The following is an 18887-nucleotide window of genomic DNA, read 5'->3' as shown; positions in this document are numbered from 1 at the left end:
TGTATTATCATGAGTCAATAATCATAAATTGGAAGGATGATGAAATGAATTTTTTGGTACCCACTTTATCCTTCATGTAATAGATTTAAAATAATTATAAATAAGTTTGGAGCAAGTTTCGGAAATTTTTTTAAACTTGAAGGTATAATATTAAATAAGTTAATTTAAAATTTTTCAACTTATTAATATATATAAAAATATTACTTTTCATTAAAATAAATTATATTTATTTTCAATACTATTTTAAAATTTAAAGTAAAAATAAAATAAAATATTTTAAAATTAAGGGCGGTTTTATGAAGATGATAATAAATATAAATAAATGAGACGAAGTTGGGATGATGTGATAGTTACCTACTTTAGACTAACTCTTTACTTTTTTCCAAATCATCCAACCAACTTTCAATAATCTATACACCTACATGACTACTTTAAATTATTTTTATTCTTAAACATAATATGACAATTTTAAAGAAAAAAATTATATAAACTTAGTTTTAATCGATCTTAATTTAATTAAAATCAATCAACTTAATAACTTAATTTAATTTCTGAAATGATAAAAGTCTGATCTAATTCCAAATCACCCTGATCTAATTTAGGTTATAAGTATCATAAATTTAGTCCCAATGGAGTCCCCCAACATAATGGGACTACAATTATTAAAGTTTAGGTCCAATTTGTTATTATTTGAAGAGTTGTATTATTCGATGAGATCATGGATAGGGACTATTGGAAAAAAAAGGACTACAAGAAAAAATTCAAAGGCACGTGCGTGGACTAACCTGTGCATGAAGTCTGGCGTTTCAAATATTACAAAGAACGTGGAACCCACGTTTGGAAACGCCGTAACATCTCCACCACTTCTCACTTTGGATACCTTCGGTGCACACATCTTCAATCATTTATCTCCTTTAATTTTCTTCCACTAATTTAACCTTTTCCTCTCTTTTTTTCTTATATTCAAAAATGAATATTTTTAAAAATAAATTTAATTTTAAGTTAATTTACATCCATAAATGGGAAGAATTCCTAAAGAAAGACAACATCACTGTATAAAATGAATGAAAATTCTGAAATATTTGAACGGTTCAAAATCGTGAATGAAATTATCAAAATTTGAAAATCACTTTTTTCTTTTTCATATAAAAAAAATAGATGAAATTTAAAAGAAAAACTTTCTTATACAAACGTGTAAGCTTTTCTCATAGAGACACCGTGTGTGAGATGGTTTTTATTTATTTATTATTATTATTATATAACATCGATTTTTAAGCAATTTTAACAAAAAAAACAAAAAAACTATTCCCCATTTTTCATTTTATTGGATCGGGTCAAGTAAGGCCATTTGGCCACTTCAAACCCAACTCCAACATAAACTTTAATGTCTCCCATTATTTTTTTCAAATTTTTACATATTTATCATAGAATTTATAAATTCATTTTATAACTTTTTTTTTTTAAGGTTTAGAATATTTATAAAAAATATTTCTAGCACATTTTTTTATTCAATTAAAATTTCTCTGTACATGAGAAAAAAAAAATCTAAATAATATTATATTAAGAGAACCGAAGAATTTATGTGTTTGTTAAATAATCCAAGAGGACAAGCCATACATGTAATTAAAAATTTAAAATTAAATATTATTAAAAAACGGTGGCTTTTTCACTTTTATTCAACTCTCTATAGTTTACTTTTTCCAAGTAGATTCTTATTTCACGTGTGATATAAGCAATTAAATATAGTTTTTAATTAATTAAATTAACATATTTTTTTTCAATTTATGTCACCACCAGCTAATTTATTCTACTATTTGAAAAAAAAAAATAATAAAATAAAATAAATATTTAATTGGGTTGATAGCTACCTTTGATGGATTTTAAGTAAGAACAAAGTGATCGTGTTACAACTAAAACTACCTTGAAATTGACTATTATCTTAAAAGGCAATATTGGACTAAATCTTTAACTACTATCACTGATATTGTTGTTGGTTTCATAATATTTTTTTGTAAATTATGAATATTTATTCATTACAATATTAATAAGAAAATATTTATGTTAATTAAAAAAAATAAGGGCATTTTAATAGTTGGAAAAGAGAATAAAATGAAAATATTGTTATTTATTCAATGTATTATTTAATATTTTAATTTATATTTACATGTTAAAAAAAGATTAAAAGATGTTAAGAATAGGATGCGGGGCAATAGTATAGAGGTTAACTTCAAAGGGACAAATATAAGCTAAAAAGCGATGTTGGACCAATGGATTGATGTATTTATCTTTTTTGAAAAACGAGGTCTGAGTTTTAATTCTTTATTATACATAATGTTTTAAAAATTGGATCAAATCGATCGATTCAACTATTAACCAGTCATTGTTCCTATTTGGTTTGACCAGTTGAATCGGAAGGGCTTGGAATTGGTTGTGAACCATTGAAATTGATTGCTAGACTAGTGGATCGATTGATGAATCCCTCAATGCATATTTGATAAGTTTTTAATAGAAAATATTTTTTAAAAAAAATTTATTTTTAAAGTTATGATATGATTTTTTTTTAATATTAATACATATTTTTATGAAAAAAAAAAGTTAATAAATTATTTTTAATATTTTATTTTTAAATATAAATTATTTTTAAAAATTACTCATGAGAACTATTTTAAAACTTTAAAAATATAAATAAATAAATAAATAAAAACTCTTAGGTTATGTTTGGTTCCCGAAAAATTGAGGGAAAATATAATATAAAAAAATACAAAAAAAAAAAATAAAAAGAAATAAAAAGTGAAAAATAAATAAAAAATAAATTAAAAATCAATAAATTATTTTTAATTGTTACTTTAAACTCATTTTTATTTATTTTACCTAAGAATTAAATAATTTAAATATATATAAAATTTTAATTATTTTTTTATTTTTTATTTTTTATAAGACAATCCAACATAATATATATATATATTTTCTTTACATTTCTTTTTTTGACACCAAACATAACCTTAGTTTTCATATTAAATTTTAGTTGAAAAGTCCATCTAGGTTTAGGTGAAGGTGGGTGTCCACCCAATTTTTTTTCTTGCTAAAATCATTCCAAGCTAACAAGAAATCAAGGGAAATTCAATACCGACGTAAACTTTTTATTAAAATAGGAAAAAAAATAGAAAGACAAAAAGAAAGAAAATTATTGATGTAACCTTGAAAAAGACTAAGATAAGTACTTTGCCATTCAATGATCATTTATCATAGATACAGTATGCTGTCAGATGTAGACAACCATTATTTTTTTCCTTTATTCTATTCTTTAAAAAAAGGTGAAGCTAACTTTTCCCACACTCTCTCGGAAACCAAACAGAGACCAAAGGTTCGATAAACTTAAATTTTGATTTATTTATTTATTTATTAATAATATTGTATAAATTAAACAAATATACCAAGCCCACTTGCTAACTTTGTATTCTTCTTCAGGTTCCAAAACATTGAACATCCAGATGTGACAAACAAAGAGATACATTGAATTTAAATAAATTGTAATTTTAAAATTATTTTAGTAATTAATTTGAACAACTTAAAAATATTCATTAATTAATCATTATTTGTTCTTATCCAAACTGACACATAGGTTAAACCAAACCAAGAATTTGATAATTTTTGTCTCAATTACTAGACATGTCCCTTGTGCCATTGGAGGAGTCGTGTGTATTTGAAAAATTACATTAGAAAAATAACAGACATATTTTTATTATTATTAATTTACTATACATTTAAACTCGAGAAGAATCTTATATAAACCCTTTCTTCATTATTTAGTTCAGGTACTAATTGTTGGAATCAAAAAAATAATTTTAAAAACAAAAATATATATTAAATTTAAATATAGAAACTCAAATATGTGATCTAAATGTTCCTAAATTAAATCTTATCCAATCACGATCATCATGGTTTTGACATCTTCATATGATGAGATTTGATTTAGAACATCCATATCATAGATTTAAATTTATATTTTTAGATTTAATATGAATTTTTCATTGGTTTAGATAAAAAAGTCTTAGGGATAGATGACATACACCCTATGATCCTGAGGCTACAAAATAGAATAACTCAAAATTTTTGGCGAATTTATTGTTAATTTACAGTGGAACGAAAGCCAAGATTAAGAAAAATGAAATAAAAGCCAAATAGTTTTTTCATTATTTTTGTTATTATATCATTAAATTTAAAGAAAAAGAAGAGTCCCCCGAGGCCCCATACATTATGGAGTAGCCTTGACTCCGTGTTGTATTTGGCTACTTTATGCTTAATTTACGGTGGGATGAAAGTCGAGATTAAGAAAAATTAAATAAAAGCCGATTAGTTATTTATTTATTTATTATTATTGTTATTATATCATTAAATAAAAAGAAAAGAAAAAACAAAAGAAGAGGCCCTGAGGCCCCATACATTGTGGAGCGGCCTTGACTCCTTACTGTATTTGGCTTCGCTAGGATCAAGGACCATGCATGTGCTATGATTAATTAATTTCGTCTTTTCTTACCCGATGTTTCAAATATTAAGGTCCACCTAAGGAAACAGCTGTCCAACTTTGGATCAATTTCAATTCATTAATTTTATTATTATTATTATTATTTTATTTCGAGAAAGTCAATGCCCAGCAACCTTATAAGAACTAAGAAGATTAATTATTATCCTGATTACTTCTTTGATTTGTAGACATAGTCATTGGTTTAGTTGACAAAAAAAATTAGTAAAAATAAGATATGTGACCATCTTCAATTTTTCCATGTAAACACAAACTATGATGTGTTTAATTATAAAATCAATCAAGAATTTGTTTCGTGTAGTTGTTTGTTATTGATATACAGACTATGATGTGTTTAATTGTAAAATCAATCAAGAATTTGTTTCGTGTGGTTGTTTGTTACTGATCTATAGATTACGATGTGTTTAATCGTAAAATCATTTAAGAATTTGTTTCGTGTGATTGTTTATTACTGATCTAATTACGAGTTGAAGTTGATATCAAAGTTATAATTTATAAAATTTTTATTAAATATGAATTCACTTCTTATATAAGTTAAAATATAATTTTTAGAATAAGTAATATTTTTTTGAAGTTCATGTATTTCTTTTACTTTCATATTATATATTTTTTTTCGAATTATAAGCATCTTGAATAGAATCAATTAAAAATAGACATAGAGACTCTTGGTAAATTGAAAAAAATAAATAAATATATTTTACTCTCTTAATTTTTAGTGTATTTTACTTTCCCTATATTTAAAAGATAATGAATATTTATTAAGTGAAGAATTAAAACTAAAATATAAAGAAAAAAATACTAATTATTTAAATTTTATGCTCGAAAGCTTATTTGTTTCGTACTTTGAACAAATGAGGCTCTTATTTATTTATAGACATCTTAGAAACTCTTTGAAATATGAAGTTATTATATTTTATAATTGTACGTGAAAATTATAAATACCCATCAAAAGATGTTTGTGAAATTTTATTTCAAAGTTATCAATTTAAAATTAATTCCACTTTAGTTCAAACAAAAGTACAAAAAATGAACATTATGGTTTATAATTTTATAAAAGTTCGTAATCAAAGATAAAGTGTTGCTTTTTAATAGATTCAGAAGCAGAGTTTCGGGTTTTGAATATAAAGAAAAAAAGTGTAAAACACGTTAAAAAAAAAATAAAAAAAATTGGACTTCTTACAAGATGATCCAAATATGACCTAAAACCATTACAAATAAGACATCATACTAAGGGAAAGTCATTTTTGGTATAATCAAGTTAGGTAACCCGTATTAAGACTATTATTTCCAAAATTATCACCCATATATACAAGACCAACCTTCCAACTAATACCAAAAATGAGACGTAAACGCGATGTATTTGGTCCAAACAACATTCCTACGAATAATCATACGACTCAAACACATAAAGAAGGCAAGAAAAGAAAGACCATTTCAAACCGCAACTACTCACTATTCTAATTTATATGATAATAAATTAATAATAATAATTTGTCTTCATCCCACTTAGGCTGTGTTTGGGTGTTGAAAGTATCGTAGCCAAAATCTTCCAAACAGGGACCTGGCACCTGTGTTATGGACTCATAAGTCAAATAGTGAAAACAAACGAGTCAAATAATTCAGTTTTATATAGTATGTGGTGAAGATATTTCAACCAATTTTCGTAATTTCAATCTTCTTATGTCATCTTCAAAGTTCAAACTTGGAGGTCTAATGATTGCCAGCAGTTCAATTAATTTTGGGGTGTGAAAGTTGGACTGTATACACTTAATAAATTTATTTATTTATTTTAATTTAATTCAAAATTTTTATTTTTTTATAATTTTGATAACTATGAAGTCTCGATTGCCCTCACCGCCTTCGTTGGCATCGTTGAAGAAACACAAGCACTATCTTTTAGCGGCGGCTAATACTATTTTAGTAATTTTCTTGCTGTCATTTTCTTGTTTTAGCGACGGTTAATAGTATTTTATCTTCTTTGCCAGTGCATCGCATTTTGCATTATTTTATTACAAGAATTTGTACTTACAATAAGGTAGTAAAATGTTTCAAAACTTTTATTTTGTTTGAAAACCGTCTTTGAAAATGATTTTTTGATTTAAAAAAAATAAAAAAAGTTCAAACTTTTTTTTTTTTTTCGAAAACTTTTATTGTGGGTTTTGAATATCCACAACGTGTGTGTGTTGAAGAGTAACTAATAAAATAAGTTCATATTACGGGAGGACAATTCATCCGCTACTACTATAGACCCCTAAAAAATTCTTATAATTTTAGCTTCATCACATATGTCGCACCATGAGTTTTTTGGGTTGGATCAAATAAAATTCGAGTCATCAAGTTCTAACTGTATGATTATTAATTTGTAGAATATCCAAATCTTAAATTTCTAATCATACTACATTTTTCTAATGAAATACACGCATAGAATCTTCAACAAACAATTATTGGATCATATAATTGTACTTTAGTTTAATACTTGCAAATAATCATTTGTGAGAAACAATTAACTTATATGACAAAATATCAACAAGATTATAACCAATGAATTACTAAAATAAATAGGGTTTTTTTATTTAAAAAAAAAGATAAAATAAAAACCAAAAGTATCTTAGGAAAAATGGTCATACAAAAAAGATGTGTGATATCATATATTAGATATGGAAGAAAATTTCTAACACTATATCTATATATATATATATATAAACTTCTCTTAACCTTATAAGTGTGTTTTAAAATAATAAGGGTCATTTAAGTAAAAAAAAAAAAGACAATATTTACACAATTGCATGATTTCTTGATACTATATATAAACTTCTCTTAACCTTATAAGTATATTTTAAAATCGTAAGGGTCATTTAAGTCAAAATAGACAATGTTTATATACGGTTCTTGACATTATCTATATTTATATATATGACGAAAAAATTTCTATCCTCTTTTTTATATATATATATATAAAAGATCATTTTAACATTATAATGTAACTTTTAAAGTCACGACACTTTCGGACAATATCTATATGATTGAAAGTCTAAAACGGGTAATAGCTATGTGATTGAATGTCTAAAACGGGTAATACCTATATAACTTGAGCTTAAAATGATACTTACATTATTGAAAATGAATCATTACATGTGAACAGGTTTAGGTTTGGGATGGTGTCATTGGGTCATATGGTCATGAACATGACTTAAGGGAAAAGGAGACGTGGGTCCAACCTTTATTTTAACGACTGGCACACCGTTGTTGACCCAAGAAACACCAAAAAAAATTCAGCCTCATTTGATAAATACCAATGGAAGAAAAAAACTTTTCAATCTCGGCTGCCAACAATATTTCTTTGCTTACAAGTTGACTTGTCTGACTCATCAAAATGAAATGATTTATTATTTGTAAATCAAATGATTATATTATTGTGAAGGTGGTCCAATTTTGCTGCAATTGTAGATACGTGGTCGACATGCATCTTCATATATGTCTAAATTGATCCCATTTTTATTGGATAGAAGTAAGTACATATATATCTTGAAGCTTTTTGGAATTTTAAAAGACCATTTGAGCTTTGTGAGATGTGTTTTGATAGGGGAATCACATTGGATGAGGCTTTGACTCTCCATAAGAGTTATCTCCGTAGAAAGTTGGGAATGGAATAATTTTAATTTATTCTAACTTTATGTAAGCATGCTTACCATAATATAGTGGACAAGATAAGCCCAATTTAAGGGAGAAAAAAAATAAAGTTACAATATTTTATTTAAGATTATGTTTGGTTGACAAAAAAATTGATGAAAAATGCGAAGAAAAAAAGATAAAAATGAAAGGAAAGAAAAAAAAGATTTAAATTTAATAAATTCTTTTGATATGCTTCTTTAAATTTATTTCACTCATTTTTCCTTAATTATATAAGATTAAATAATTTTAAAATATATAAAATTTTAATTAATTTTATTTTCCTTCCTTTTTTCTATAATATACAAGCCATTTTCCTTGCCATTTTTTTTTATCTAGGCTAATATTTAATTCCTGAAAAGTATTAAGGAAAAAAAATATTAAGAAAAATAATTTTTTTACATTTGGTTTTGTTATGAAAAATAAGAAAGAAAATCAAATATAATTAAAATCAGTTAGAAATTTATGTATTTTAAAATTATTTAATATTTAAATAATAAAGAAAAAAATGTGAAATGATTTTGAAGGAGCTTATGAAAATAATATATTAATTTTTTATTTTATTTTTTACTTTTTTTCTTTATTTTATTTTTTTTTAATTTTCTAAAAACCAAACATAGCTTTAATATTTTATGGGAGTCAAATACAACCTAAATATATACAAGCCTTTTTTTCTTTTATTTTTTATTTTATGATTTGGGTATTTGTAGTATATCACCCATCCTTTTCTAATTTTTGCAAGATACTATAGAAATTAATCACATAAAAAAATTATTTTCATTTTAAAGTTAAATAGAATGAATTTTTAAAAAATAAAATTTAAATATATTTGGATTCATTTATAAAAAAAATAAAAATTAAATTAAAATAAATGTCTCCATCAAGAGTAAGCTTTATATTTTCTTGCTTAGAGGGTGGCCAAGATGCAATGCAAAAGCCAAGCCAAAGCCGCCTTTTTAACAATGATTTCGCTTTCCCACTTGAATTACCACTTATATTTATTATATTTTTAAAATTTTTCAAAAAATAAAAAGTCAATAAAACAGTTTTATATAGAATATTCCCTTCCTTAAAATATTGAAGCAGGAAATTAAAATTAATGTAAACATTAAATGGGCTCTGTTTCCTAAGCTCCAGCTCATATAATTTCTATGAGTGTGACGTGTCCAAAGCTTAGGAAATGAAATTAATGAATCTCAAGATTCTCGACATTCCCGATTTGTATGAGCAGGTCTAAGATATGGACTCTCTCACAAGCTCTTGCCAATTGAAAGCTCACAACTTTTCAAATTTTTAGGCATATTGGAAAAATCCTTTTTCTTTATTATTATTATTTTTTTCTTTTTTCATTTTTAATATACCTAATAATAATTCAAGAAAATTATGAAAAACTTGTTCGATAAAATGGTTTATTTATGAAAAATTTGTTGAAATGAAAAAGGAGGAATAAAGATAGAAATTGATTTTAAGAGAAGTTAAAAAATAAATTAATATTTTGTTTGGGAAGTGTTTTTGAAAATTATTATATTTTAAAATCATTTTAAGCTTATTTTTTTTTGTATTTTTTAAATAAATTTAAAAGTAATTTTTATTTATACTACTTTATTTTTAATTGTTTTTCTATAATTATTTTTTAAAACAACAAAAACAAGTGTAAAAAAAATAATTAAAAGATTTTTTCAAATACATTGTCATCTGTTTTTTTTGAAAAAAATTATTTTTTATATTTTGATTGTCATACATGTCTTCTATTTTTAATAACAATTAACAAATCACAAATATTAATTTCAATTTTTTTTTAAAATTTGATTTTCTATTATTTTTAATCTTCAAATATTCAATGATTTAGAATCCCTTATAAATTTGCATTTAGATTATTTTCTTGGCCATTTTATTTAGGTGATTTATATTTAATTTTTTTAAATAAAAACAATTACCAATACAAAAAAGAAAAGGACGAGAATTATAATATTAAAATTATTTATTGATTTAATAGTACCCAATCATTTAATTTAAGTTATTGAGACTGCATTTGACAAAGTTACTATTTCAAATGATTTTAGTAAAAGTATTTTTTTTTAAATGTTTTTAAGGAAATCACCTCTAATCATCTCGTATTTCCTCATAAAACACTTAAATGATTTCAACACTATAAGTAATTTTTTGAATTTTTAAAATTTTTTCAAACATCTAATTTTACTTTAAAAATATTTTTTTATATTAAAAATATTTCTTAAAATTATAGTTAAACGAGCGCAATATGATAAAATAAATTTAATTAAATTTAAATTTAAATTATTTTATATCGCCAAATATTAAATATTAAATGTTACCTAAGATCTTTTGGATATATTAATATTTGGATTCTAATATAATAATTAAGATAATTTTGAAAATTACGACACATTAATCGAGGCAAAAATAAAAAATAAAAACACGTAAATGTCAATTATCAAGGGGGTTGTACATTTTTTGTCATGGAGTGCAACAATGATATGTGACTTCACACCATCCAAACATGTGGACGTAAAATAACAATATCACATTATCACGTATCAATACTTCCAATCGACCAAGCTAAAATCAAGGACAAAAAATATAAAATATTTACATGTAGGATCACAGTTTAATGACAACTTTATAAGTATATAGTAAATTACTAAATTAGCCTAATAATTAATTATGTTATTAAAACATAATTAGTTGGTAATTACTAATTAAAGAATAATTTAAATATTTGGCCGTTGAAATATTTACATGTGATTCGGTGAATCTGCTGTAGATTAAAATGGTGGTACAAGTGGTCCACGTGTTTCCTGACTTATTACAGTGTGAAAATGAGTGAGTTCTCCCTCGTTTGCTGTGTGGTCTTCAACCTTCGTCTATATAAGAGCTCTCTATCCCAACTGCATACTGCACACCACACACTCTCTCTTTGTCTTTCTTTCCTCCTTTCTCTTTTTACATGTAACTGAGATGGCTACAGGGAAGGAAAAGAGTAGTGTTGTCCATGGCGAAGCCCAGAAGGTTGTGACGGAGTTTGATGCTCCTAAGAAGAATGGAAGAAACAAGTATGCCATTGCTTGTACTATTTTGGCTTCTATGACCTCCATTTTGTTGGGTTATGGTGAGTTCAGATGGGTTTTTATGGGGTGGTTTGTTTTATGGGAAAAAAAGAAGTATGTCTTGGTATAGTTTGTATAATTTTTTTTTTCAGTGGAGCCAAACACTATGATATGGTCTTTAGACTCTGTACTGATTTTTTTTTTAATTAATTAATTAATTTAATTTTTTTCTGTGTTTTTGTGTGTTGCAGATATTGGAGTAATGAGTGGAGCGGCCATATATATAAAAAAGGACCTCAAGATCAGCGATGTAGAAGTCGAAATTCTGGTGGGAATCCTCAACGTGTATTGTTTATTCGGTTCTGCTGCCGCCGGCAGGACCTCAGACTGGATCGGTCGCCGATACACAATAGTATTGGCCTCTGTCATCTTCTTCCTCGGGGCTCTGCTCATGGGCTTCGCTACCAACTATGTTTTTCTCATGGTGGGCCGCTTCGTGGCCGGAATCGGCGTTGGCTACGCCCTCATGATCGCTCCTGTCTACGCCGCCGAGGTTTCTCCGGCGTCCTCACGTGGCTTCATCACCTCATTCCCCGAAGTTTTCATCAACGCTGGAATCTTATTCGGCTATATCTCCAACTACGCCTTCTCCAAGCTCCCAACTAACCTTGGCTGGCGATTCATGCTTGGCATCGGTGCAATTCCCTCCGTTTTCCTCGCCTTGGTCGTCATCGCCATGCCCGAGTCTCCTCGTTGGCTAGTCATGCAGGGTCAACTCGGTTTGGCCAAGCGAGTACTTGACAAAACATCTGATTCCAAAGAAGAATCCCAACTACGACTCGCTGACATCAAAGCCGCCGCCGGCATCCCAGAGGAGTGCACTGACGACGTCGTTGCAGTCCCCAAGAGGAGCCACGGCGAAGGCGTCTGGAGAGAGCTTCTCATCTTTCCCACCCCCTCCGTCCGCCGCATCCTCATCGCAGCCGTCGGCATTCACTTCTTCCAACAAGCCTCAGGCATTGACGCCGTCGTCCTCTACAGCCCAAGAATCTTCGAAAAGGCAGGCATAAAAGATGACGAACACATTCTACTCGCCACCGTCGCCGTCGGATTCGTAAAAACCTGCTTCATCCTTGTCGCCACTTTCTTACTCGACAGGGTCGGACGGCGACCGCTGCTTCTAACCAGCGTCGCAGGCATGATCTTTTCACTGGCGGCCCTAGGAATGGGACTGACCGTGATCGACCACTCAGACACCAAGTTAATCTGGGCCGTAGCTTTGAGTCTCTGCACAGTATTATCGTACGTGGCTTTCTTCTCCATCGGAATGGGGCCAATCACGTGGGTTTACAGCTCAGAGATCTTCCCACTGAGGCTACGAGCCCAGGGTTGCAGTATTGGGGTGGGCGTAAACCGAGTGACAAGTGGCGTCCTCTCAATGACTTTCATCTCACTGTACAAAGCCATCACCATTGGAGGGGCATTTTTCCTATACTCCGGCGTCGCTTTGGTCGGTTGGATTTTCTTCTATACATGGCTACCGGAAACACAGGGCAGAACCCTTGAAGATATGGAGATACTGTTCACCAACTCCAGCTGGAATAAGAAGAAGTCATCTACTAACGACACTAGCGGTAACAGCAACGATCACATTAACGGCCAGATTCAATTAGGAACTAATGGATGATGGGTGTTTTGGTAAATTTGTGGGTGTGCTTAGTGGGCAAACCTTTTATATAATGACAAATGTATCCCCCTCTTGTCCTTGTCTGCTATTTTTAAAATAAGTTTATAGTGATGTGAGAGGGGGCTGAATATGGAATGAAAAAAAAATAAAAAAAAGTTCAAAGTTAAAAATACATTGCTTTCACTTTGAATTAAGTTGTTTTCTCAAAGTGCTTTATTGTTTTCATTACTCATTTTCTATGTTCCGAATATAAAACTCATGTGATACAATCAACTTTGACAAAATTATTAATCATACTTTGAAATACATTTATAAGAAATGGCTTAATATATGAATTTTTATAATTTTTTTTTTAACATAAATTTCAAAAGAAGTATGTCTAGTGTCACGGGTTATGGTTTCATTGTAGCGGCCTGACCTTCATGAGGTAAAGTTTCATTACAATGGCACGACTAGTGCAATAACCCCTATAAGCATATTCAAAGGGCTCAACAGGCTTAACTTATCAACGTTAAATGTCTTAATTTGTCTAATTATCACAAGTGAGCAACAACCCTTATAAGCATATTCAAAGGGCTCAACAGGCTTAACTTATCAACGTCAAGTGTCTTAATTTGTCTAATTATCACAAGTGAGCTTATGAAAAACCTAAGTCCATAACATTAAGTTTCCTTAAAAACATTTTATTCTCAAATAAAGCCTTTTAGGGAAAACCAAAACGTTTTTAGTTTGTTTTCTGTTTTTATTTTATATTTTTAAGTATTTTATTATTATTCATCATTAATATTTATATAATTATCTTTTAAAACAATCCCAAAATAATCGAAATAATTAAAATATGTTTTCAAAAAACATTATATTTTTAAAACAAGCTCTCAAAAAGCAGTTTTTTTAAAAATATATTTTTTGACGGAATATTTTCAAATAAGCTCTTAATTGATTAATGGGATAAGCAGTTTCTAAACTTAATATTTTCTTAATAAAAATATTGCTATTAATCACAAGTTTGTTTGGAAATGGGTGGAGGAGATGTTGTTTGTGATTGGCAAGTTTTGGAAACGGTACGCGTTTGAGGCCCAAGAAAATTTCTGGAAATGGGAAAGTGGAAGAAAAGAGAGTCCAATTATTGAGGAAGTGAAAGTTGGAATGGGAAGGAGGGGAAGCGCTGGTACATTGAGAGCCACTTATATTCTGGGTTGATGGTGATATTATTTTTGTTTGTGCCTTCCCTTGGGGCCAAAAGGAAAATCAGGCTTTGGATTTGGAAACCTTTCTCAATGGTCCGAATTTGTTTTTAAAAAAGTAACAATAATTGTGAGATCTGTTTCCATTGATTGAGTGAACCCAATAGAATTGCTTTTAGTTTTAACTAAAACATTTTGACTGTTTTCATAAAATAAAATGTTTTTGTTTTTTTGGATTGGTTTGGTGGGAGATTCACTGAATTTAGAAGATGGGTTCATGTGGCCATGTCCAAATCATGTTATTTTCAAAATGCTTTCTATTTCTAGCTCATTGCTATTCATGGCTTGCAATTCATAGCCTTTTGGGGTTTGATTTCTCAGTAAAATAAAAAAAAATGTTTATGTTTTCTATTTTAAAAACAAAAATATTAAAAATCATATACAAAATGTAAAAACCTTTAGAAAGTTGTGTAAAAAAAAATTGTAAAAATTGTTTGAAAAAAATAAAGATATTAATACCTCAAATTTTAAAAATTTTGCAAACATAATTAGGGATGTTATCAAACTCTTAGAGACTGAATTTAGTTTCAAATTTGTAAATCTATTTTGTTTATAAAATTTATTTATTTATTTATTATAGATTTAGGTAAAAAGATTTTAGATTAGTGTGTTTAATATTTAAAATAAATAAATAAATCTTGTATATGAAATATATCCATAGGGCTGATTTAGTATTTTCATAATCAACCTAGTGAGGTATGAATGAAATTAAATAAATTTATTTGTCATATTTAGTGAAATTGTTGTATGATATATTAAAATTGTGATTTTTATATTTGTAAAGCTTTTATTTATGAAATTCTATAGATAGTTTTTCATACGTTCATCTTATTTTTAGATACATGTACGATTTTTTGATTTTATAAACTTAAATTATATTTAATTCCAAGAAAATATCAAAAAAAGGAAAGTATACTAAGAAAAATGATTTTTTCGTATTTGGTTTTATTATGAAAAATATAAAACAAAATCAAATCTAATTAAACTTGATTTAAAATTTATATATTTTAAAATGATTTAATCTTTATATAATAAGTGAAAATAAGTAAGATAAGTTTGAAGAAACACATAAAAATAATTTATTAATTTATTTATTTTTATTTTTTATTTCCTTTTGTTTTTCCTCTTTATTTATTTATTTTTTCACATTTTCTCTTGCATTTTTCGAAACCAAACTTACTTAATATTTGTGGTTTTTCTATTACAATTGCATGGAAATTGAAACAATCTTTTCCCATTAAATTTTACTTTGTTTAAATATTGAACTTTGTTTAAATTCTAGTCTTCTATTGTCCAATTATTTTAACCAGCATTGACCATTCAACTTCGATCATAAATACTTTTGGCCAAAAGAAAAAATTTCGAAACACTGAGTGGTGTTCTCTTTCTCCATGATGGAGATGGTCGCAGGTATAATATTTACTATCATTTATTATTTTTAAAAGCAAAAAATAAAAAAGTATATCCAAATAATACTTTAATGTTGTTTGGATACACTTGTAGGTTTTTTTTTTTTAAAATTAGAAATATTTTATACAAAAATAAAATATCTTGTATAAAAAATATATATTTATTTTATATTTTAAAAAATTATTTTAAATTTTCAAATAGTTTTTTAAAAATCATTATCTCGTCAATGTAAACCACTAAGATATTCGTATTTTATATAAAATTATTATTATTAAATTTTAAAAATAGAAAAAAGGGAATGTATCCCAACTCATCCATGGTGTAAAACAAATTAGAGAAGGCTGTTTTGGCTTCATAAAGGTGAAGCATTGGATAAAGATTCCGGATGGGAAAGTGGTAGGCAGGATGTCACGGTGTCCATAGAGCTCCAAGAAAAGTACTAGAAATGGAGAAGGCTGTTGTAAGTGGAAAAGAGACTCCAATTATTGTGGAAGTGAATGTTGAGAGAAAAAAAATGTGGAAAGGAACTAAAAATTTCAGCAATAATTGAAATTGATTTACAAAAAAGAAAAAAAAAAAAACCAAAACACTTTAACTATATCCGATTAGCTTATCATATGTTTACCTTCCATTCAATTATGATCTTACATAGAAATCTTTGGATTTTCTCATTCCACCCTATACTGGTCTCGGGTTTTATCTCATTCCATCCCTCACTTGTCTTGTGTCATCCCATCCGAATTTTAAAGTGTGTTTCGTTTATTTTGTATTTTAATTTTATTTTTTTATACCTTGATCTTATTTATTTATATTTAATCTCATTTATTTATATTTAATTTTGTTTATTTGTATTAAATTTTATTCAATAAAATATTATGGAGAAAGGAGAGATATATAGTCGACATGTCAATTGGTGGGATCAAATTGAAGGTATGACACTTTTTGTTTATTTTTTATAGTTTTACTTAAAAGGGACAGAGACAAAAATGACAGCCAGGCTACGGACATAATGGAGCATGCGAATCTTGTACACATAATGCACCGAAAGATGAAGACTTCTCATGCTTCTCTGAGATGATCTTCTGTTAGGCAACTGTTTGGTTTGAATTTTGGATGGCTATGTCTACTTGCCTACAAGTCCAGGGTGGAGGTGGTTGGAACTTAGAAGAAGTAACATCTCTCCTTAAAAATATTGATTTAAAATAAAAATGATATTTGAGAATTTCAAATTTATTTACCTTGAACCTTTGCAGACCTGAGAAAAACTTATTCCTAGGGTAAAAATAAATAAATAAATAAATAAATAAATAAAAATTTGTGATTGAAACAAGGAAAGATCTACAAAAATTTAAATAAGGTTATTTTACACCACTTCCCAAAGAGATCCAAAGCATTCATTTGTTAACAAAAATTTGTCAAAAGGTGTTTTTTAAATTGAAAAACTGCTTTCTCTTCTAAAATATAGAGAACTGAAAATCATTTTTAAAAACAATTTCAAACAGGTCCTATGAATCTCAGACGAATCCAGAGAGATCAAGTCGAAGATGGATAGTTCCAAAGTCCTTATCATTCACTACTCAAGTTTCAAAGAGAAACAAATCACTCACAATGTAGCCGCTGCCACAGCACCATCCTGCAGCATTATTCTTAACACCCCTCTCTGGAAAACAGGTCCCTTGAAGAACAGAATCAAATGCAATTGAATAATTTAATCTACAGTTGAAATGGAGCTTGTTGGGTGTCAAAGGGTAGGATCATTTTTAAGCTTTCAGAAGTAAAATGATCTGTACTGTGGCTGCAATAAAATGTGAATTCCATTAAATTTAAAATAAATAGAAGCTATAAACTGTACCTTTACAAACCTCGAGAGGAATCCCACTACTAGGTTACAAAGAACTTCGATTCCATGCTTACCGTTTTTCACTAACACTCCTCTGCATTCACGATGTGGAAATCCCTCTGGAAAAATTGCAGATATAACAAATAATACCATAACAACTATAAAATTATGATCACAATGTACATTAAAAGGCCTGCCCCAAAAAAATTTCTTTCACTGCTCGATGCCCTGTTGTAAGTATTGTATCAAATCATACCCAGCAGTGGTCCACTTGTTGTAGGCATCTATGCATGTGCGGATCATGAAGTTGGCTGCCTCACGGTCGCTCATCTCGGGATGGAATCTCTTGCGAAGATTTCCAATGGGGTCACCCCTACTGAAGCAGGGTAATCCGCTGTCTACCATCATCAACACCGTGTTCACAATCCCATCCATGTATCGGCGGGCAGCAAGGTAGCCCTTCACGCACAAGCTGAGATCATATATGATACACAGGAGAGCTTTCAAATTTGATATGGAACAGAAAAGGAAGGAACATGAAAAATAACTAGGAGCAGCATCATTTCTCTTACCTTACAAACTTGTACCAGGTTTCACTTTTCATAACCCCAGATGGATCAAGTAATTGAGTCATCTCATGGCTCAGCTTGAAGTGGGCACTTTCAAATCGCATATTTCCACCAGGTGAAGTTTCCAGTATAAAACCAAAATCGATATGAACAAGCCTTCCCTCCCTGCATGAACATGATTATTAATTGGGACTTGCATTTTCTGCAGTACTTATACAGGCAATATAGTCAAATGCCATTATATGGGCCATCTATTATATAAGTACTCTTGTATATTTATTTTTCAAGATATATTTCTTGCAAGTAGAATTTTGTGAGTTGTGCAATGAGAGATATCTGATGATAGTAACCTGTTCAATTTATCATGATAGCAGTGGTAAGTCCTAATTTGTTGGATGTTATTGCTCGAGAAATTGCAGTATAATATTTTTTTAAATATATGTAGAAATAATAGAGCATACTTGTCAAAAAGAAGGTTCCCATTGTGCCTATCCTTAGGTTGAAGTATTAGGCTGGCAACTGCATAACCAGCACTGCTAATAATGAAGTTATCACGTGCATTTTCAAAACTGGGAGACCCAACTGGTCCGAAGTCCTGTTGAAAAATCTCATACAGACCACCATCAGTGGTTTCACCCATCTGACTTCTGCTCCGTGAATTAGGCACAACCTGCAAAATAAAAATGTATCAAGAGAACATACAAAAACCAATATGTAATACTTCAAAATTAAAAGTATTATTAACTTGATCCTCCAGATATTTAAGAGAAGTCACTCATGATCAATATGGTAGAAATGGTGAACCGAGTAATGGGAGTAGAAGTGACTGTTCACTGAGACACTTGAAGGTGAATTGATAA

At 28.5% G+C, this 18887-nt stretch overlaps 2 protein-coding genes across 3 annotated transcripts in view; one reads left to right on the top strand and one right to left on the bottom strand.

The window, feature by feature from the left end:
• The first annotated feature begins 11069 nt into the window (after positions 1 to 11069).
• LOC100852699 (polyol transporter 5) lies at positions 11070 to 13136 on the top strand. The gene is made up of 2 exons (XM_003631582.4): positions 11070 to 11339; positions 11529 to 13136. The coding sequence occupies exons 1-2, from the start codon at positions 11189 to 11191 to the stop codon at positions 12962 to 12964; spliced, it is 1587 nt and encodes a 528-aa protein (XP_003631630.1). The 5' UTR covers positions 11070 to 11188; the 3' UTR covers positions 12965 to 13136.
• A 4278-nt stretch (positions 13137 to 17414) lies between these two features.
• LOC100852729 (phosphatidylinositol 4-kinase alpha 1) overlaps positions 17415 to 18887 on the bottom strand; it is a 35046-nt gene continuing 33573 nt past the window's right edge. For both annotated transcript variants that reach the window (XM_019218999.2, XM_003631584.4), the window contains exons 24-26: positions 18489 to 18697; positions 18031 to 18192; positions 17415 to 17930 (exon numbers count right to left, since the gene is read on the bottom strand). In XM_019218999.2, the coding sequence (XP_019074544.1) occupies positions 17672 to 17930; positions 18031 to 18192; positions 18489 to 18697 (630 nt within the window). In that variant the 3' untranslated portion in view covers positions 17415 to 17671. The remainder of the gene's footprint in view (positions 17931 to 18030; positions 18193 to 18488; positions 18698 to 18887) is intronic.

The sequence above is a fragment of the Vitis vinifera genome, chromosome 3 (genome assembly GCF_030704535.1).
Source record: "Vitis vinifera cultivar Pinot Noir 40024 chromosome 3, ASM3070453v1".
Taxonomy (NCBI): domain Eukaryota; kingdom Viridiplantae; phylum Streptophyta; class Magnoliopsida; order Vitales; family Vitaceae; genus Vitis; species Vitis vinifera.
The sequence above is the reverse complement of the archived record's forward strand: the minus strand, read 5'-3'. Positions and strand labels throughout refer to the sequence as shown.

Bases quoted from the DNA above. Each gene is read 5' to 3' on its own strand.
- LOC100852699 (XM_003631582.4), top strand. From the start codon at position 11,189: ATGGCTACAGGGAAGGAAAAGAGTAGTGTTGTCCATGGCGAAGCCCAG. The intron at 11,340-11,528 runs GTGAGTTCAGAT...TGTGTGTTGCAG, and splicing joins CTCCATTTTGTTGGGTTATG to ATATTGGAGTAATGAGTGGA.